The sequence below is a fragment of the Malaclemys terrapin genome, chromosome 3 (assembly GCF_027887155.1).
Source record: "Malaclemys terrapin pileata isolate rMalTer1 chromosome 3, rMalTer1.hap1, whole genome shotgun sequence".
Classification (NCBI taxonomy): domain Eukaryota; kingdom Metazoa; phylum Chordata; order Testudines; family Emydidae; genus Malaclemys; species Malaclemys terrapin.
The window spans coordinates 66,308,627-66,331,066 of NC_071507.1; the positions used below are offsets into that span (position 1 = coordinate 66,308,627).

A 22,440-nucleotide genomic window follows, 5' to 3' on the forward strand; every position below is an offset into this window, starting at 1 on the left:
CCTTCACACACTGGGCAGCATTCCCCAGGTACCTTAACAGGATTCAGGCAACTCTGTCCACAGGCTGTTGCCACACAGTGAGGGTCTCCATTGATACACTGGCAGAAAGTGCAGTCATCTTCTCTCCATCGATCTCCATGTGCTTGGATCTGACCATTGGCATAGCAGCCAGCAGGGTTATTAACTGGATATACTGGATCTAAATAAAGATAAATTATAGTAAGAAGAGACCGTTTATTCTCCCTGTTATGCCTAGAAGATATTTATAGATGTGCAATTTGATAACACCGTTATGGAGGCTGGCCTTGAGACCCTTTTCCCTTTCTGGAAGAGAACCCAACACATTCATGGGGACTTGGTACTCAGGCAGGTGATGGGTTTGGAGCAGCGGTTCTCAAACTGAGTCGGGACTTCAAAGTGGGTCGCAACCCCATTTTAATGGAGTCGCCATGGCTGGCATTAGACTTGCTGGAACCCAGGGCTGAAGCCCAAGCCCCAATACCCGGGGCCAAAGCCCAAGGGCTTCAGACTTGGGTGGTGGGGCTCGGGTTACAGGCCCCCCCACCTGGGACTGAAGTCCTTGGGCTTTGGCTTTGCCCCACCCCAGGGCTGTGGGGCTCAGGGCTCTGGCCCCCCTACCGGGACAGTGGGGTTCAGACAGGCTCAGGCTTCAGTCCCCACTCCTAGGGTCATGTCATAATTTTTGTTGTGTCAGAAGGGGGTCATGGTGCAATGAAATTTGAGAATCCCTGGTCTGGAGACTCAGGTAACTCCTTTTTCATTTACACTTGACTAGAAGATTGAACCCTTTTCTTTCAGGGGCTGACCTTGCCACTGTGATCCATGCTTTAGTCATCTTCAGATTAGGCTACTGTAATATGCTCTGCATAGTACAGCCACTTGGAAATTCAGCTGGTACAAAATGCAGCATCCTGATTGGAAAGAGTGCTTATGACAAGAATCAAATTGCTCCAGGATGCACACAACTCTCAATAAATTTCCAAGTTATTTTAAGGTATTGGTTTTAAACTATGCAATACCTTAAATGGGTTGGATCAGGGTTACCTCAGAGACCACCTCTCTTCCATGTGATACCATGAAAGATGAGATCCAGTTCAGGCCCTGTTTTGACAGACAACAAATATGGATTTCAATTTCAATTGTGCTAGCTCAATCTCATTAGTTTAACATAACTGAAAAGCCCGTTCAATGCTTTTTAAGAAGGTTTTTCAATCATGTTAAGCTAGCTCGACTGAGCTCACACAATTGAACCCACACTGCTTTTGCCTTGATTTTCGTATCCGGGCACGGTCTCAGATTTAATCACAGAAGGCTGGGGGCTAGACATTCTCCGTTAGAGCTCCTTGACTATGGAAACTGCTACCTTCCGCAGAGCCCAAATCCATGACCTCCAAGTCACACTGCAAGGATAGTTTGTTCTACCATTTTTGTTTCCTCAAATGAAGAAATGACGGTCATCAATGAAGCAGCGTACAAAATTGGAGTTGTCGGTATCAGGATGCGTCTATTATTTTAGTTAGATGGTTTGAATTGTAATTGTTTTTATAAAACTTGTACATGCCCAGAATGTTAGATGGATGCATATTTTAAAATAAAACTAAATAAAACCAATACTTCAAGTCTCTTGGCCTCTGGTGATCCCAGTGCATTCTGAGGCATAATGCCTGACAGCAGGTAATTTGAATCAAATCTCAAATTCAAATATAAGAACAATTATTGAGGTGACAATCGGGGTGCTGCAGATCCAGCCTGGGGTAGGAAGGCCTAGGGTAAGCCTAAGGCGGATTAGAGCCTAATAACAAGTGTTGAAAAGTTTGCACTTGTGAAGAACACAAACATAGTGTAAGTGCACATTGGTGTAATTATATTAAAAAAATTGATAGACTGGATGTTCGAATGCATAATATAGTTCTGCGGTCACTATGAGACGGGATATCAAAAGGATAGAAAAAAGTTAGGGAGTGTCTATTCCCCAGTAGTTGCATCTATGCACGTACAGATAAACTTCACAGAAGTGGAAATTCTTAGACTTGTTAGAAATATTCTATTGGACATACTCTTTCACCTACCTAGCACCTCTATGTACTCTAAATATAAAAATGGTGTAGGGATTTTTGCCCCAGCTTTCAAATACAACCAATTTAGAAGTAACAGAGGGTCCTGTGGCACCTTTAAGACTAACTTCTGTTAGCCACAGGACCCTCTGTTACTTTTTTTTACAGATTCAGACTAACACGGCTACCCCTCTGATACTTGACAATTTAGACAAATTCAGCTGAAAATATAGGTGCTGACTCTGTGGGTGCTCCGGGGCTGGAGCTCCCATAGGAAAAAAACAATGGGTGCTCAGCACCAACCAGTGGCCCCGCTGATCAGTTCCTGCACCTCCCGCCAGCTAATGATCAGCTGTTCAGTGGTGTGCGGAGGCACTGGGGGGAGGACCAGGGGCAGGAAGAGGCAGAGTGAGGGCGGGGCACACTTGGGGGAGGGGACAGGACAGGGCGAGAAGAGGTGGGGTGGTTCAGGCGTGGGAAGAGGTGAGGTGAGGCCTGAGGCAGAGCATGGGATGATCAGCCCTGGGGAAACCAGAAAGTTGGCATCTCTGGCTGAAAAGATTTTTTTGTTTGTTTGTAAACTTACAAGGAAGAGAAAAACTATTTTGCACCCTTAACTAGAGTAAAGTGGACATTAGCAAGTGAATGCTAGAATATTAAAAACCTCATGTTAAGAGACTTTCATTTCCAGATTGTTCTAATTTATATACTATGTAGGATTGCTATCAAATCAGTTAGGTTTCAAAACAGTGTGGCCTTCTACATTAAACAATGTAGAATAAGCATACACAAAAATACAAACTTAGAGAGTAAGGTCCTGAAGTATGAAATCTATTTTTTTTGTACTTTTGTATATTGCGTGTATATAATTAGCAAACAGACTGCATTTTGTTTTCTAACTGTTGAAAGGCCAGGAATTTACACTGGTGAGACAAGTTCAACCTATAAACCATCTGGTTAAGTTGTTATTAACAGCCGGTGACCTTAGGACATAAAGTAAGCCTTCCCCTGCACCTTTTGGGACTTAGCATTTACATCAGATTGCATGCTTAGTCTCTTTTGTAGAAAAATCCTTTTTTCCTCCTCCCCCAATTTTGCATAATACAGAGACATACGTGCCACAATGACATTACTTTGCCCTATCAGGTCAAGTTCAAAGCTTTAACGGTTATTTGCATTACTCTGTACAACAGTTTCATCTCTTGGGATTTAAAACTCCCAGACCTGCTTCCTTGCATCTTATTTTCTTTAGTAACATGTGCCTCAGGGCATGTTATTGTAGTCATCATGCTTATGTTTGGGAATATACCTCTTCATACTGAGATTTCCCTTCAAAGTTCATGCAAATGAATAATGCTATTCTACATATGCTTTCCCACAATTAGGAAGAAAAGTATATTTTGATCTTCAGGAATGTACTAAACTCATCCACATTAGCAATGATGCTGATATATTTTGTCCGCAAACACAAAAAGGAAAAATATGCATCTCTATTATAATTTTTTTAATTAGAAATCAAAAAGCAAGCAGTAATTATAGATTACAAAACAAACAATAACAACTCAAACTAGCATTGCATTAGAGATACAGCCAACATTTTAATAGTTAACACTAGCAACTAATAACAGGAGCAAATCCCAAATACGTGCAGAGATACACTTTCCTCTACCCTTAGGTTAAATTCCAGCCCACAGAACATTAAGGCTGCAAAGTCAAGCAGTCAAAAGTTATTGAACATCAGATTTTTTCTGCTTTGTGTGAGTATTCATTGTAATAAAATTGGATGCAACTTTGAGTGACATGATCACACAGTACTTTTTAAAAGGACATCTGTTCATTCAGTGCACAAGATGGTAAATAAGCAAAATTCTTTAAAAGAAATAAGAATGTTTTCTTTTGGTCAAGGCACTGGACTGGAAACTCAGGACTGCGAAGCTCTTTACATCATTCTGCCACAAAAAAAAAAAACTTTTTATACAATGATGGCCAATACTATCAAAATGCACAAACACAAAAGAGGCAAAATTAAGGCTGCACAGACTAGCTTAATTCTTAACTTTTGAGATGTCTTTGCAACCATAATGTTCTTTAAACTTACGTGTGTTTTATGTCATTATTTAATTTTCTTACCCCAAACCAATACAAACCATACTCATTGGAAAAGAATAAGGAAATCTCTTCTCATAAAACTCTATAGCTTGGATTGTGACTAGCCTTTATACAAATGCAGAAGGAGAGCACCGAGAGGTCTCCCACAAGAAATGGATGTATAGAGCAAGCCTTGCATACTCGGGGACAGTATATTACACTCCTTGAAGGGGTGTAACAATCGCCACACTCCTCCTTGCTTCCAGAAAAATTCTGGAAGAATTATGAGGCAGAAATCTTTCTGCAGCGTCTGCAAGACTGGTAGGTGCCTGCACCACTACTTGTGAGCTTAAAAGTAAAGGAAAAGAGCATGGAGGAGTGCTGGAAATGAGCAACTGAACTAGCACTCTGGTCACTGTTTAAACAATTAGTCCCCCCAGACAGCCTGATTAAGGAAGTGCCTGATTACCAGATCAGATTGGGGCCAGGTAAATTATGAGCTAATTAGTTATTAACAAGGAGACTGGATAAAAGAGCACCAGAACGAAGTGCACAGTGGAGGAGAATCGAAAGAGAGAGAAAGGCTAGCAGGGCCTGATAAAGGGAGCTCTCTGTGTGGAGAAACCTTTTCTCACCTCCACCACCCTGGGTAGAAAAGGTAGTTATGCCGAATGTCTGTGTAAATAGTATGGCCGCATGAGTATGTAAAAAGTGGTGAGACGAAGCATGACAGGAGCAGGGCATGCCCCATCACACCAAGAGAAGTAGTAAAATTATAATCATCTCCTTGATTTTCACGCGGCACTGCGTTGCATCCCGGCTGTATCCTCTCTCCGTCATGGCTTTTGAGATCTTCTCGTAGATCTTCGCATTCCGTCTTTTCAATCGCAGCTCTGAAAGCACGGACTCATTGCCCCACACAGCGATCAGATCCAAGACTTCCCGATTAGTCCATGCTGGGGCCCTCTTTCTATTCTGCGATTGCATGGTCACCTCTGCTGGAGAGCTCTGCATTGTTGCCAGTGCTGCTGAGCTCGCCACGATGTCCAAACAGGAAATGAGATTCAAACTGGCCAGACAGGAAAAGGAATTCAAATTTTCCCGGGGCTTTTCCTGTGTGGCTGGTCAGAGCATCCAAGCTTGGACTGTTGTCCAGAGCGTCAACTGAGTGGTGCACTGTGGGATAGCTCCCGGAGCTATTAGCGTCGAATTCCGTCCACACTAACCCTAATTCGACATGGCCACGTCGAATTTAGCGCTACTCCCCTCGTCGGGGAGGAGTACAGAAATCGATTTAAAGAGACCTCTATGTCGAAATAAATAGCTTCGTTGTGTGGACTGGTGCAGGGTTAATTTGAATTAACGCTGCTAAATTTGACATAACCTTCTAGTGTAGACCAGGCCTCAGAGAGAGCCAGCCACCTAACCTCATCCAAAAGGATACAACTGAATCAAAAGGGATGTACAGAAGAAGGGAACAAGTAATTGGCTTGCCAGCTACTGAAAAGCCAGAGACCATACTTCCCTGACATGAAGATATGGGAGCCATACCAGAAAAGGAGGCATATAAGCAGCACGCCAGACCAATGTCAGACAACCAGGCAAATGAAGCAAGAGCCTGTCTGTTGTATCAGACAAGGCCAAATTAAAAAACAGCTGAGACTAAAAATCAAACCTAAGAGACGATTATTGTTTGTTTTGTAATCTAGAGTTGTTCTGCTGACAACTGTCTAATCATTATCTATTGTATCCGGTCTACCAGGAACCAGCCACGCCAAGAGAATTCCATTAGAAGTATCCGATATCCTAACTCGCAACATCTGAGAGAAAATAAACTAACTCACTTGGCAGTCCCATTCGCAGTGTCTCAGATGAGGAAAAGTAAAGCTGATTTTTTTTTAAAAGCAGTCTAACATACTGAACCATTTGTCAGAAAAACTTGCTGACAAATAACATAGTATCAACTTTTCAATAAACATGAGAGATCATGGGCCACCTTCTTTGTGGTGTAACTATGGCAGAGAAGTTGCCCCTATGTTTGAGTGTATGAGAGTCATTTAGATACAAGTGATCAACATACCATACAATCTCCAGAAAGAGAGGTTTCCACATCATTAATCAAATATTGTTTAATTTCAATTGACATATATATTTATATATTTATGTTTATAAAGGTCTAATCCTGGAAATGTTAGGCATACAAGCAGTCCCACTGAAGCAAAAACCCCATCCACTTAAGGCAGTAGTTCTCAGGCTTTCCAGACTACTATACCCTTTCCAGGAATCAGATTTGTCTTGAATACCCCAAGTTTCACCTCAATTAAAAACTACTTGCTTACAAAAATTAGATATAAAAATACAAAAATGTCACAGCACACTATTACTGAAAAATTACTTACTTTCTCATTTTTACCTTATAATTATAAAATAAATCAATTGGAATATAAACATTGTACTTATATTTCAGTGTACTTGATGCCTGAGCCCCGCCACCCAGGGTTGAAGCATGTAACTTAGCTTTGTAGGGCCCCCTGTGGCATGTGGCCCCAGGAAACTGTCCTGCTTGCCACCCCCTAATGCCGGCCCTGAACTTGTGACTCCCCTAAACCTGTCCCACAAAGCCTGTCAGGGTCATGATCCCCAGGTTGAGAAACACTGAATAAGGCAAATATCTAGATGAGTTAACTTACCCCTGGGTTGGTTAACCTCTGCGTACCCCTGACTGAGAACCACTGAGTTAAGAGAACTACTCATGTGAGTAAGAAATACACACTCAGTTGAGCAATGGTTACATACTTGGATCCAGAGTTAACATTGAAAGAGTATGTTGTCACATGCAACATTCAGTGCTCTCCAGGCTGTAATTAAATACTTGACTATATCTTTAAATACCTGGAAAACCTGCAATCAGTTAAATATTTCTACCTAAGTAACAACAGCAGCAACATTTAACTTTTATAGCCCCTTTCTTCTATAGATCTTAATGTACCTTAGAAACTTTACTGAATTCATCCTTATACCACTAGTGTGATGTGGGAAAGTGAAAAATCCATATTTACAGATGGAAAAATCAAGGCACAGGAAGTTTAAGGGACTTGCCCAATATCACACCCTAATTTTGCAGCTAAGCTCAGAACAGAACCCAGATCTCAACTCTTAGGGCATGTCTATACTACTGCTTAAACCAATCTAACTTATGTTGCTCAGGAGTGTGAAAAAGACACCTCTCCCGATCGACGCAAGTTACAGCGACCTAAGTTCTGTTCACACTGGCGCTATGTTGGCAGGAGATATTCTCCCGTTGGCACACAGTGTCTTCACCAGATGCAGTGCAATTGCGCCAGTGTAGCGCTTTTAGTGTAGACCTGCCCTTAGTCATACGCATGTGTATTAATAAATTACAAAATAAGAACATGTCACAAAAGACGACAATATACATTCACATCCTACAACCATGAAAAACCCCTCAAACAAGTCAAAACAAACCCACCAATCAGAGCAGGACAAACCGAGGAGTCTCACAGCATGCTCTGATGTTCAAGAAACATGAGTTTCTGTCAGATCAAAGGGAGAAAGCCATCTCCTTGAGGAAGGCCCTCCACTGAGAATGCTCGTCTCCAGCCTCCTCATGTATAAACCTGGAGACGGTTAGATTGAGCATCCTGGCTTGTGAGCAAGTGAGATAAGTGATCTGAAAGAAACATAAGACCTAAACCCTAAGGACCAAACCAATACATATTGAATATTCTGAACACTTTAGCTAAGGAGCAGCTGCTCAAGGTAGGTAATTCAGAACTCATCTGGATCAACTCCTCTAAAAGCGTAATGGAAAAGGAACAAGGGTGGGGCAACCCCCACAGCCAATAACTCAAAGAGCTCTCTCTTTGCTTCCTGATCTCAACAAACTCAAGTTTTGGCAGCTTCAACCACTTAAGAGTGGTAGCCGTCCTTGGAGACATAGCTGCCAAAGGATGCGTCAAATATTTTCTTGTCCCAATGTTCGTGCAAGCCAGAGGTTAATGTGAGACTTCCTATATAATCCTTTTTAGGCCAATGAGTCTGTCACCTGAAGTGACAGAGATCACAGCAGCATGGCATGCAGAGAAGAAGGCTGTCAAGAGGAGAGAGAGAGAGCACGCAGCCCACTCTCAGACTGGGTTAGACTGTTACCACAAGCATTCCATACGCCTTCCCAGTTTGGAAATAAACTGCCATAAATGCAAAGCAGAGAAATCCATGTCATGCTCGACGGGAGGCAGAAGGAAGTCTGGGGTTTTTTTGGGCAGGGTGTTAATTAATGGGAGACTTCTGCAACAGAGCAGTCCATCTACCTGTGTGGATACGGAATCAAGGAGCAGCGTCCGCATACAAGGCCTTCAGGAGGAATTAGGGCATTTTTAATGATTATGATTGTGCTTGTACCCGGCATGAGATAGCTGTGGCTGGAGTGGAAACAATGGTAGTCCTGCATCAAACCCAACAGCCAGCAACTGTAGAAGATAATTTGGATAAAAAAATACTATCTATATATTGCCAAGACTTTAGAAGAACGACAAAATGCAACAACGCACACTGGCTCTGAGTGTTCATGACCACTTAAAAGACAAATAAAAGAGCAGCTGTAATAAGGGACTATTAAGAAAGAAATTACCTTCACAGACTGGACAGCACTCTCCTTCTGGCACATAGTACCTGTCACAGTGCAGCTCGCCACACTGGGCTGAGAAACAAATCGAGACACCACCTTGACATCGACAGAAACGACAGGCATCCATTCGAAACATGTCTCCATCATAATACTCCACACTGTTAAATATGCAAGCTGGTTTCACTTCTGAAAGTAGTAAAAAGAAAAAAAGGGGATTTTGTAGTTTTAAATAATTTTATAAACACAACCAAAGAAGAATTCTCTCTCAAGAATATCTGCCCTTAGCAAAAATACCAAAAATCCCTCGTGAAAGGCTGTGCTGAAAAAAGGAAATGACGATCTTAAAGTAATTTAAAAATGTCAATTCCAAATATGGCCACCCATTTATTCTTATTTTTATTACTTTACAATGAAAAAGCACCCAACTCAAAGGTTTTGAAGCTCTTGAGAACCCTTTTAAAAACCAAACATATGCCCAACAATTATCCAAAGACCAAAATTACCAGCAACTACATTTAAATTTAACCTTGGCCCCAGCAGAATCTCCACTAGAACCAATGCCACGACTACCCATCACCCAACTCATTATAGGCAAGGGAGAAAAGATGAACTCTGCAGCCCACTTTGAAGGTTAAACTCATGCTGCTGGTGACACAAAGTGATACAGAGACAGAGAGAGAAATTAATGTCTTTTTTTAAACAAAGCTTCCCCCCCAAAGCAATTATTTTTCCCCTATAGTTTGTGATCTTTCAAATACATAAACTATTTGAGAGTTTGTTTCTTCAATGGGAAGACAGTTAAATACTATTCAAAAATATTCCCAGGGCAGCAAGATTATTTATAAACAAAATTCTGCACCTTTATAATTCAAGTATTGACTAGAATTAAAATTTACTTATCCCTCTATAATGGTGTTGATCAGTTTTTTCTAGTCTTGCTTAGTTACAAGTTATCAGTACTACCACCTCTCGTGATTTTATCACAACTCTGCTTATGAAAACATGAAAGGCTGCCAACTGACAAATTTTCCTTTATTTAAAATGACCACCATTTCCCATTACTGTCAACAAGTTGGCTGCTTTTTCCTTCCAGTCTATCTGCATGTGGAAGTGAGGCTGCACATAATAAAGTTGGCTGCCACCCTCCCACAGTTTTGAATGAGATTGACGCCATGCTCACAGCCAAAGTTGCTGCCACTTTATGGTTCAGGGGCTAGACAGGACACAGGCCTGTATCAAGTAGCAGGGACGCTATGAACAGTGGGTCGGGAGAGTGAGGGGGAGCAAGGGGAAGATTTAGAGGTTGCAGGGAGACTGAGGGGTCCAAGGATAGTGATGGGATGGGAGATAGAGGGGATAAAATGACAGTTCCCCGAGCTGGGGAGAGGCATATGGTAGGCAAGGGCCATCTCTCTGAGCAGTGCTATTGGACCTTAATTCGCAATGCCTGATCCATAATGTTATTTAATTTTAGATATCATTTAGAAGTTTCTAAAATGTATGAGCTGTAACATTCCTTTCTATCAGAGACCTGCCCACAGTTAGTTTCCCAGTATTACTTGCACCCTAAAAAGTTTACAGGTGGATGAATATAAAAATACAAATTAACCAACAACTTCTAAAAACTTTGCTAAACTATAGTTTTTCTGTAAAACAATGTCAAACAAAATGTGTGACTGTATGGTGTAATACCACAATATGAATGGTAATGATCTGAAATGACCCACTAACTCATGAATAATGCTGTGATCCCAAAGTCGTATTAACAAAGCCACTGTACCACTTTATATTAGCACATATTCTGTATATGCCATATGTGTTACAGGAGAACTTTTAAATTAACATTTTAGAGAGTTTTAAAAAACTGGGACTATTTCATGAAGAGGGTGAATATCTAACAACCACTATCACCTCATTCTCAGTTGAAGGCATACGTCTTTAGCTCATCAAACTGGTCCACAGTCTTGGGGTCCTTCAAGATTCCTCATGTCTTCTGGAGACACACACACACACACACACACACACACACTTCTATTTACAATTTCCCCATCTTACCATACATGAACCTGGATAGAATGATGTACAGCTTCATAACCTACAAGATGGACTACTTCAACATAACATACATAAAACAACAGAGGGTCCTGTGGCACCTTTGAGACTAACAGAAGTACTGGGAGCATAAGCTTTTGTGGGTCAGAACCTCACTTCTTCACTTGCATCTGAAGAAGTGAGGTTCTGACCCACGAAAGCTTATGCTCCCAGTACTTCTGTTAGTCTCAAAGGTGCCACAGGACCCTCTGTTGCTTTTTACAGATTCAGACTAACACGGCTACCCCTCTGATACTTGATACATAAAACACTAGTAGATGAAAGCCCATACTATCACATGGGTGTGGCATTTGGGCCAAGTAATCTATAATCTCTAGTCTCTCCCTCATCCAACCAATAAAATTGTTGCATGCACCTTCGCTGTACAGCGATGGTGGCAATTCACTGAGTTACCTCTGATATAACAATGGTTTAGAGCTCTTGGGATGGCAAATATGCATGCCTTACTGTAGCTGTACACTGCATGGGTGTAATTTGCAAAGTCAAAATAGCTGTGAACTTAAAACAATGGATGATAACGGATCATGAATCCCAGTGATCCTTGAACATCGCGATATTCTAAGCAAAAAGAGGTCTCAACCATGCTTGCAGCTGTTTCCATCGCTTCACATTGCAGCCTAGAATTTCTGAGTCAGTGACATACAGACAGGTGACAATCCCAGAATCTTAAATAAGTGATCACCTCAAGTTTTAAAAGAGCTTCAATTAGCCCAGAATACAGCCAGCCCACTTCCTTAGCCACCAAGATCACATCACACCAGCTTTGTTCACAAAACTGTCCCCTGGGACAAACTGAAGGTAAATTTTGGCCTAACTATCTTTTGTGTGTGTATGTGTGCACGCATTTGTATCATATAATTCAATTAAAATTTAGAATTAGCAGGTTTTTGTAGAAAGCAGTAAAATTAACAAAACATCTTAAATTGTGAGGTTAGAGATTTTTTCCCCCTTCATTTGCCTCTAATATTAAGACAAGTTTTCTTTAAGATTTTACTGCATGTCAGTGACATTTTAAAATATCCCCAACTCAGGTGTCTATGTTCAGCTCCAGTCTCAAGGCATGGGTAGGACTGCTACTGTGAAACTTGGAAGTTGAAGCAGGTTCTCTTAGCAATTCTGATGTTTAGTTTATATAGGTCTGTTTCTCTGTCTTTAAGGCATATTATAAAAAACAGAAAGGGAGAGACCAGAAGAGGAAATACCACAGGAGCTATTGTGTCCGGAAACTAGCTATGACCTCATTAGAAAGCGATTCACATAAACATTTGTGAAATATTACAAATTGTATGTACTCTGAGCTGCTAGTTTAAAAACTGTTTCTTGAAAAGGAGAAAGTGCTAATAATAAAAAAGGTCTTTAATCTATTTGTTCATTATTTCATTGTTTCTGAGTGTAGCTAACCAGACAGTCTGCAAATTCTTCAAACAGAAGCTCTTAATCTATGCCTGACTAGGACAGCAGAGAAATTCCCTGTCAAGAATATCTAATTACTGTTAAAAGGTACACAAAAACAAAACAAAACCCTAGATCAAACAACAATTGTAATCTTGAAGAGATGGTAAATTTCCTTAATGAAAAAAAATTGGAATAAATATCTCACTATGAATCTGCATCTTTGCACCATCAGGATTTGTGACAGGATTTGTATGTATATAATTCTGAAGGCTCTGAGTTAGCCACAATATATTTATCATGAAGTAATTAAGATATAGAGGCAGAATGATTTGAATAGGGCAAACATTTTCTTTAAATTAAAAATGTATTAAAATGTTCAGTTTCAAATATATCATTGTGCCCTTCACTGCCATGATACCTCAGCCACAATGAGGCGGCAACAGCATTTATTATGAGTTGTATCACCATAAAGCCTAGGAGTTGTAGTCATGGATCAGGACCCCAGAGCATGGGGTCCTCTATGAACTTATCTAGTTCTTTTTTGAACCTAGTTATAATGTTTGCCTTTACAACATCCTCTGGCAAGGAGTTCCACAGGTAGACTGATAGTTGTGTGAAGAAGTACTTCCTAACTTAGTTTTAAACCTCCTGCCTATTATTTCACCCCTATTTCTTTGGGTGGTCTCTGGTATTTGTGTTATGTGAAAGGGTAAACAACACTTCCTAATTCAAAAAAAGAACAGGAGTACTTGTCTCCACACCATTCATGATTTTCTAGATGTATATCATATCCCCACTTAGTCACCTCTTTTCCAGGCTGAACAGTCCCAGTCTTTTTAATCTCTCTTCGTATGGAGGTGGTTCCATACCCCTAATAATTTTTGCTGCACTTCTCTGTAGTTTTCCAATTCTAATACATCTTTTTTGAGATGGGGCAACCAGAACTGCACACAGTATTCAAGCTGTGGTGTACCATGGATTTATATAGTGGCATTGTCATTTCCTGTCTTATCACCTAGCCCTTTTCTAATGGTTCTTAACATTGTTAGCTTTTCTGATTGCCATAGGGTTACCATATTTCAGCAAGAAAAAAAGAGGACGGGAGGAGCCCCGCCCTAGCCCCGCCCCTGCCCCTCCCACTTCCCGCCCCCCCAGAACCCCCAACCCTCCCCCCGTTCCTTGTCCCCTGACTGCCCCCTCCTGGGACCCCTGCCCCTAACTGCCCCCCAGGACTCCACTCCCTATCTAAGCCTCCCTGCCTCTTGTCCCCTGACTGCCCCAACCCTTATCCACACCCCCACCCCCAGACAGACCCCTGGGACTCCCACGCCCCATCCAACCACTCCCCACCCCCTGACAGCCCCCCCCGAACTCCCAACCCATCTAAACCCCTCTGCTCCCTGTCCCCTGACTGCTCCGATCCATCTCCCCACCCCTGCCACCTGACAGCCCCCCCCAGAACTCCCAAACACTCCCCCCCTGCTCCTTGTCCCCTGACTGCCCCCTCCTGGGACCCCTGCTCCTAACTGCCCCCCAGGACTCCACTCCCTATCTAAGCCTCCCTGCCTCTTGTCCCCTGACTGCCCCAACCCTTATCCACACCCCCACCCCCAGACAGACCCCTGGGACTCCCACGCCCCATCCAACCACTCCCCACTCCCTCCCCAGAACTCCCAACCCATCTAAACCCCTCTGCTCCCTGTCCCCTGACTGCTCCGATCCATCTCCCCACCCCTGCCACCTGACAGGCCCCCCCAGAACTCCCAAACACTCCCCCCCTGCTCCTTGTCCCCTGACTGCCCCCTCCTGGGACCCCTGCCCGTAACTGCCCCCCAGGACTCCACTCCCTATCTAAGCCTCCCTGCCTCTTGTCCCCTGACTGCCCCAACCCTTATCCACACCCCCACCCCCAGACAGACCCCTGGGACTCCCACGCCCCATCCAACCACTCCCCACCCCCTCCCCAGAACTCCCAACCCATCTAAACCCCTCTGCTCCCTGTCCCCTGACTGCTCCGATCCATCTCCCCACCCCTGCCACCTGACAGCCCCCCCCAGAACTCCCAAACACCCCCCCCTGCTCCTTGTCCCCTGACTGCCCCCTCCTGGGACCCCTGCTCCTAACTGCCCTCCAGAACCCCACCCCCTACCTAAGACTCCCTGTTCCTTGTCCCCTAACTGCCCCCTCCTAAGACCCCCCCCCAACTGCCCCCCAGGACCCTACCCCCTACCTGTACCCTGACTGCCCAAAACTTTCTCCACTCCCCCCAAAAAGCCCCCCCCCGTTTCTTGACTGCCCCCTCCAGAACCTTCCTGCCCCCGGTCCCCCTTACCCTGCTGCTCAGAACAGAGTGTTGGGCTCTGTGCAGCCGAGCCGGACACGTGGCTGAGCTCCCCAGCACAACAAAACCCGGTCTGGCCCTGCACAACAAAACCCGGTCCCTGGCCCTGCACAGTGCTGCTGGACTGGGCTGCAAGGGAGCTGCCGGCTCAGAATGCAGGGCGGATCCGGCTCCTCTACAGCTGCTCCTGAGTCCAGCCCGGGACTTCCCTGCAGCCCTCCCAGCCGCTCGCTCTGCTCTGCCGGGGGAGGGGGGAAATCCCGGACATTGTGAGTGCTTTACAAATTCCCCCCGGACGCTATTTTTAGCACACAAAAGGAGGACATGTCCGGGTAAATCCGGACGAATGGTAACCCTAGATTGCCACTGCACACGGAGCAGATGTTTTCAGAGAACTAATCACAATGACTCCAAGATCTTTCTTGAGTTGTCACAGCAAATGTAGACCCTATCATTTTGTACATATACGTGGGATTATGTTTTCCACTATGCATTACTTTGCACTTTTCAATACTGAATTTCATCTGCCTTTTTGTTGCCCAGTCACCCAGTCTTGTGAGATCCCTTTGTAACTCTTTGAAGTCCTCTTTGGAGTTAACAATTTTGAATAGTGTGCAAATTTTGCCACCTCACTGTTCACCCCCTTTTCCAGATCATTTATGAATATGTTGAACAGCACAGGTCCCAGCACAGATCCTTGAAGGACCCTGCTATTTACCTCTCTCCATTGTGAAAAGTGACCATTGATCCCTACCATTAATAGAGTGTACTTGAACTTTCAGAAAGCCTTTTTTAAAAATCAGCACTATATTAGCTATCCTCCTGTCATCTGCAACAGAGGCTGATTTAAGCAAAAGGTTACATATCACAGTAAGTAGTTCTGCAATTTCATATTTGGGTTCCTTCAGTATTCTTGGATGAATACCATCTGGTCCTGGTAACTTCTTCTTGTTTAATTTATCAATGTGTTCCAAAACCACCTCTAACGACACCTCAATCTGGGGCAGTTCCTCAGATATTTCACCTAAAAAGAATGGCTTGGGTGTGTGAATCTCCCTGACATCCTCTGCAGTGAAGACCGATGCAAATTCATTTAGCTTCTCCACAACAGCCTTGTATTCCCGAGTGCTTCTTTAGCATATTAATTGTCCAGGGGCCTCAATGATTGGCAGACTTCCTCCTTCTGATATACTTACAAAAACTAACAGCAACATTTTTTTAGTCTTCAGAAGGCTGCTCTTTAAATTCTTCTTTGCCCTGCCTCATCATACTTATACACTTGAGCCTCTGGCATTTATGTCCTTTTCTATATTTTCTTCACTAGAATTTGACTTTCAGTTTTTAAAGGATGCCTTTTTGTCTCCAACTGCCTCTTATTCTATTGTTTAGCCATGGTGGGTGGGTGGGCGGGGGGAAGAGGGAGTTGGTCCCATCACTGGGTGGGTTTTTTTTTGTTTTGTTTATACTTAGTTTGAGCCTGTACTATGGTAGGGGCGGTTCTATATATTTTGCCGCTCCAAGCACGGCAGTCAGGCGGCTTTCGGCAGCATGCCTGCGGGAAGTCTGCTGGTAATGGGGATTCGGTGGCATGCCTGCGGGAGGTCCGCCAGTTCCACGCCTTTGGCGTACCTGCCGCCAAATTGCTGCCGAAACCGCGGGACCGATGGACCTCCCGCAGGCATGCCGCCGAAGGCAGCCTGACTGCCGCCCTCACGGCGACCGGCAGGCAGCCCCCCACGGCTTGCTGCACCTGGCACGTGCTTGGTGCGTTGGTGCCTGGAGCCGCCCCTGACTATGGTGCATTTAAATAGCTTCCATGAAGCTTGCAGGTATTCACTCTGGTGACTATTCCTTTTAATTTCCATTTAACTAGCTCTCTCATTTTGTGTACTTTACCTTTTTTAATTAAATGCTATTGTGGTGGGTTCTTAGGTATTTTCCCCCCTACGAGGATGTTAAATTTAATTACATTAGGGGTGCTATTACTGAGTGGTACAGCTATATTCACCTTGTGGAGCAGATCCTGTGTGCCACATAGGACTAAATCAAGAATTGCCTCTCCCCTTGTGAGTAGCAGGACTTGCTGCTCCAACAAGTAGTCACTCATTGTGTAGAAGTTTTATCTCTGCATGTACTCAGTCAATATGAGGATAATTAACAACCCCCATTATAATTGGGTATTCTGTTTTGTAGTCTCTCTAATCTTCCTGAGCATTTCACAATACCATCACCATCCCAATCAGGTAGTCAGCAATTTATTCCTAGTACTATATTCTTATTATTCAAGCATGGAATTTCTTTTCATAGAGATTCTGTAGTACAGTTTGATGGCAGTTAAAGTCATGTTTGCAGGTAACAGCACCTAGATATAGGTGCTGAGGTGAAGAGGAGGGGGGATTTTTTCCTCTCTCTTTTTAATAAGATAGGGAATGCCAAAACACGCTTATATTGGGAGGGCAAGGAACCTGATGAGATTGAGATGCTGAGAAGGGTGGGGGGGGGGGGTGAGAGAAAAGTTGTGAGAGGTAAGAAACCAAGAGAGGATGGCATCACTTGGGCAGGAGGTGGAGAACAGCAGGAGGAATAGCGAGTAGGGAGTAAAGAAAAAGGGGAAGTGGAGGAAGGTGGTCATCAAATCTTGCTGTTTTTTTGCTTTGAAGAAATCAGCAAGATGCTATGCAGAAAGGGAGTAGGGGACAAGAAGGGGGGGCTTGAGGAGGGAATCAAAGTAGTAAAGAGTTATCTGGGTTTGTGAGTGTAGGACTTGAAAAGGGAGTAGAAGTAGTGCTGTTTGGCTGATAAGATGACAGAATTAAAGAAGGAAAGAGTTAAGTGGTACTGGAGAAAGTGAGCAAGGTCACTGGACTTCTGCCAGAAACACTCAGCATCACAGTAAAAAGAGTATAGAAAATGGATGTTGGGAATAAGCCAGGAGTGGGGACTGGATGGATGGACCTTGTGATAGAAAGCTAAAAGGCATGTAGTGGAGATGATCAACAGCTGAGTTGAGGGAGGAGAAAAGTGGGAAAAGGAGAGAGAAGGCTCAGAGCAGAAGATAATCTGTGGATGCTGATAGTTTGAAAGTCATGGAAGGAACAAGTGGCAGAGTGAAGAAGAGAGGACCAGTGAGCAAAGTTGAAGGAGATGAAGTGGTCATCAAAGGGAAGTCAGTGATGGAGAGATAAGAGGAAGCAGCATTTGGTGAAGACAAAATCCAATGAGCAACCATTTTAGGAAGTGGGAGATTTGATCCATATTTGCAGGTGAAGTAAGGAGATGAGAGCAAGAAGGCAGGAAGCTAGGGGATAAGATAGGATATCAGTATAGAAAGAAAAATCATCAGGGAGGGATAGCTCAGTGGTTTGAGCATTGGCCTACTAAATCCAGTGTTGTGAGTTCAATCCTAGAGGGGCCCATTTAGGGATTTGGGGCAAAAATCTGTCTGGGGATTGGTCCTGCTTTGAGCAGGGGGTTGGACTAGATTATCTCCTGAGGTCCCTTCCAACCCTGATAGTCTATGATTCTATTCTTGCAATGGGAGGGAGACAGTACTCCAAGAGGTGAAGTCAGAGAGGAAGGTGGACAGGGGAAGAGTCAAGTGGTAAACAGATAACATGGAAGAAGAGAAGAGAAAAGTGAGGTATTGTTCAAAGAAAGAATAAGCGGAAGAGGAGGGACAGACTAGAAGTGACAAGATCAGGAGGAAAAAAAGCCTACTGCCTTCACTATGATATTTGAACTAACTCCAGAGCAGGGGAAGTGGGAGAAGGCAAGATCACTGCACAAGAGAGAATGATGGCAGCAATAGCGTAAGAGGGGAAAATCCAGGCCTCTGAGAGACTAGTATAGAGAGGGTGGGAGATGAAATGATCATGTTTTTCTCAATTTTTCAAAGAAAATAGGTGGAACAGGGATCAGATGGAACAGGATTTAGGGAGGAGGCAGGTATGATGTTAGAGGAGGGGATTCCCTTTATAACTGGGCTCCTTTAATCCCGCTCATTTGTGGTATTTTCTCAACTCAGGGAATTTGCAAAGTTAGATGGTGTGAATAACTATCTGGATGAATTTTGGGCCTGATACAATTCCCATGGGTGTCAATGGGCATCTTTGCATTGATTTTATAGGGAGTTAGATCAAGCCCTGAAAGAGAAGTGAGCTCTTGAAAATCTCCTACTATATGCAGAATTGATTTAGAAGCCAGAGCCACCCAGTGGAAAGGAAAAACCCTGGCTATGAAAAGTGTTTGTAATTTTCTTTAGTAGACTGACTGCAAATTGGATTTTGAATTGCCTTTTGAACCCCGGCTGCCTTTTTTCATTTAACTTAGCAGACTATCTGCAGGAAGTTCTTTTTTCCTTCAATTATTTGTACCGCATGCTTCTGGGTTTATTTGTTCCCTACTTGGCCTTGCCTTACCTAACCTGCTGCAGTTGTTTTCTATGATATGAGTATCACTCCATATTAGGAGCAACTGTATTCCACATTAATTAAACATTCATACAAATGGTCAGTGTCAGTCATTACTTTGTTTTGAGCAGTAGGCTGCACCAGCCCACAATGAGATCTGAATTACTGAGATTTCTCAAGCAGTCCTTAGCTGGTGGCTGTCTTTGATTAGGGCCAGGGAAAAGATTAGAAATGCATTTAGTTTGCAATCCAGATCCTCACTAGGCAGTCATTTTGCACAGTAACTATAGCTATACGAGGAGTTTCAGTGTCTGTTTATAGACAAGTTTTGGCACTTTCTGTAGCAGTATCGATGGGCTCCCAGCCAAGCAGAAGGGAAGTGAAACTCAAGACAGTTGTCTGTTGTTAAAATGATTAAAGGTTACACGATTCCAACAACCTCCAATGACAGAATTCCTTCACTATGCAGCAGGATAGCTGATAGACTCCTGGAAGAAATTGCTGCAATTAATATGAACCTTAATTAAAATGAAAAGGAAGAAAGCTGATTAACTTAAAATTAGGGCTGTTGATTAATCGCAGTTAATTCAAGCGATTGACTCAAAAAAATTAACTGTGATTAATCCCACTGTTAAATAGAATACCAATTGAAATTTATTAAATATTTTTGAATATTTTTCTACATTTTCAAATATATTGATTTCAATTACACCACAGAATACAAAATGTACAGTGCTTACTTTAGATTATTTTTAGTACAAACATTTGCACTGTAAAAATGATAAACAAAAGAAATAGTATTTTTCAATTCACCTCATACAAGTACTGTAGTGCAATCTCTATTGTGAAAGTGTAACTTAGAAATGTAGATTTTTTTTTGTTACATAACCGCACTCAAAAACAAAACAATGTAAAACTTTAGAGCCTACAAGTCCACTCAGTCCTACTTCTCTTTCAGCCAATTGCCAAGACAAACAAGTTTGTTTACATTTACAGGAGATACTGCTGCCTGCTTCTTATTTACAATGTCACCTGAAAGTGAGAACAGGCGTTCGCATGGCAATTTTGTGGTCGGCATTTCAAGGTATTTATGTGTCAGATATGCTAAACATTCATATGCCCCTTCATGCTTCAGCCACCATTCCAGAGGACATGCTTCCATGCTGATGATGTTCATTAATTAAATTTGTGACTGAACTCCTTGGAGGAGAATTGTACATTCCCTGCTCTGTTTTACCTGCATTCTGCCATATTTTTCATGTTATAGCACTCTCGGATGATGACCCAGTACGTGTTTGATTTACGAACACTGTCACTGCAGATTTGACAAAATGCAAAGGAGGTATTAATGTGAGATTTCTAAAAATAGCTACAGCACTTGGACCCAAGGTTTAAGAATCTGAATTGCCGTCCAAAATCTGAGAGGGATGAGGTGTGGAGCATGCTTTCAGAAGTCTTAAAAGAACAACACACAAATGCGGAAACTACAGAACCCGAATTACCAAAAAAGAAAATCAACGTTCTGCTGGTGGCATCTGACTCAAATGATGAAAATGAACATGCATCGGTCTGCTCTGCTTTGGATCATTATCGAGCAGAACCCGTCATCGGCATGGATGTATATCCTCTGGAATGGTAGTTGAAGCATGAAGGGACATTTGAATCTTTAGCACATCTGGCACATAAATATCTTGCGATACACTTTCACGATAGAGATTGCACTACAGTACTTGTATGAGGTGAATTGAAAAATACTATTTCTTTTGTTTATCATTTTTACAGTCCAAATATTCGTAATCAAAATAATATAAAGTGAGCACTGTACATTTTGTATTCTGTGGTGTAATTGAAATCAATATTTGAAAATGTAGAAAACATCCAAAATATTTACATAAATGGTATTCTATTGTTTAATAGTTGTATTAATCATCCTTAATTTTTTAATCGTGCAATTAATCACGATTAATTGCTTGACAGCCCTACTTAAAATTGTATGTTGGTATAAACAATACTACTGAAAAGCATACTGTGTGTTCTTTGTATTTACAACTACTCTGCTATTCAATGAGTGAAGAAACATGAATGTGGTATATGCTTGGGGCATTAGCCCGTAGCAATTTTGAATATCATAATACTATATGTTTTAATTGACTTGCAAGCATATCAACACAAATAAAAAGCTATGTGGAATACAGAGTACTGCGTTATCACTGCTGGTCATACTGTATACTCCCTATGATGACAATTGTTGAAGCTACCTGTAAGTCATTTAGTTCTGTATCTGCTAAAGATTTATCCACAAAAATGAAACAGAGGCTTGGACTAAAACAAAACTGTAATTTACAGATGCAGTATTACTGTTACTGCTAAAAAAAATGTATTAAGTGCCATAAATGTATGGTGCGTTACACAACTATTAAAGAAACAGCCCCTAACCTATCCTGAGGCATTTACAGTGTAAACAGAGTAAAAAAAATGCAGGATTATGGGGAAAATAGAATCTGTCAAAGGGAATGGAAGGGAGGAAGGGGAACTTAGAACAGTTTATGGCATTGTTAAGATTTGGTGTTCTACAATTTACATACAGTATTTTATAACAAAATGGCATCTTCCCCTCTTTACTTCTTGTTTTGCATACCACCAAGTTGGTATTGGGGGAAGCCCATGCCTCACTCTAGAGTCCCTAACTTAATATCCTGGTCTCTGCATATTCCAAATATTGCTTTACTATACCTTTTACAATAGCAAAAGGCTTTATACAGTGGTCACTGTGAAAGTATTTACAGTTTTGCCTCTTGCCTAATTAATGGTACCATGGTATTCACACCATTCCTTACACTTAGAAAAGAGTAAGCTAATTACTTACAAACATTAAGTACAACTATTTTAATGGAAACCACTGTAGTTAGACTTGGAGCCTTAGAATTCACCATGTAGTGCAGGTGAATTCTATCGAACACCACTGAACACTAGTAAAAATAAAAACAAACAAACAAACAAAAAAAAGACATAAAATAACTCTGTTCTAGAAGGACATGTGGAATTTTAAGGCCACTGGACTATAGAATTGCAACTTTAATTATAAATTCCAGGTTTCACTATGCTAGTAACATTCTCAAAAGTTCTCATTTCAGGCTCTGACTTCCCATGTGTTGCTTCAGCCTACAAGTGAGTATTTTCTGAAAGTCTGAGCAAAATCCTTTTTTGGTTTTTGATTTTATGTTTGCCATATACATACACACACACACACACATATATACACATACATACACACACACACATATATACACATACATACACACACACACACACACATACACACACACACCCCGTTTCCCGTTTAAAAATATGTTTATATATAGAACGACACAT

The 22,440-nt window shown here is 42.3% G+C and overlaps 1 protein-coding gene across 4 annotated transcripts in view; it reads right to left on the bottom strand.

Moving 5' to 3' along the window:
* CRIM1 (cysteine rich transmembrane BMP regulator 1) overlaps nucleotides 1-22,440 on the bottom strand; it is a 308,859-nt gene that overhangs the window by 119,274 nt on the left and 167,145 nt on the right. For all 4 annotated transcript variants that reach the window (XM_054022216.1, XM_054022214.1, XM_054022215.1 and 1 more), the window contains 2 exons: nucleotides 8,815-8,997; nucleotides 2-199 (listed from right to left, as the gene is read on the bottom strand). In XM_054022216.1, coding sequence (XP_053878191.1) covers nucleotides 2-199; nucleotides 8,815-8,997 — 381 coding nt within the window. The remainder of the gene's footprint in view (nucleotide 1; nucleotides 200-8,814; nucleotides 8,998-22,440) is intronic.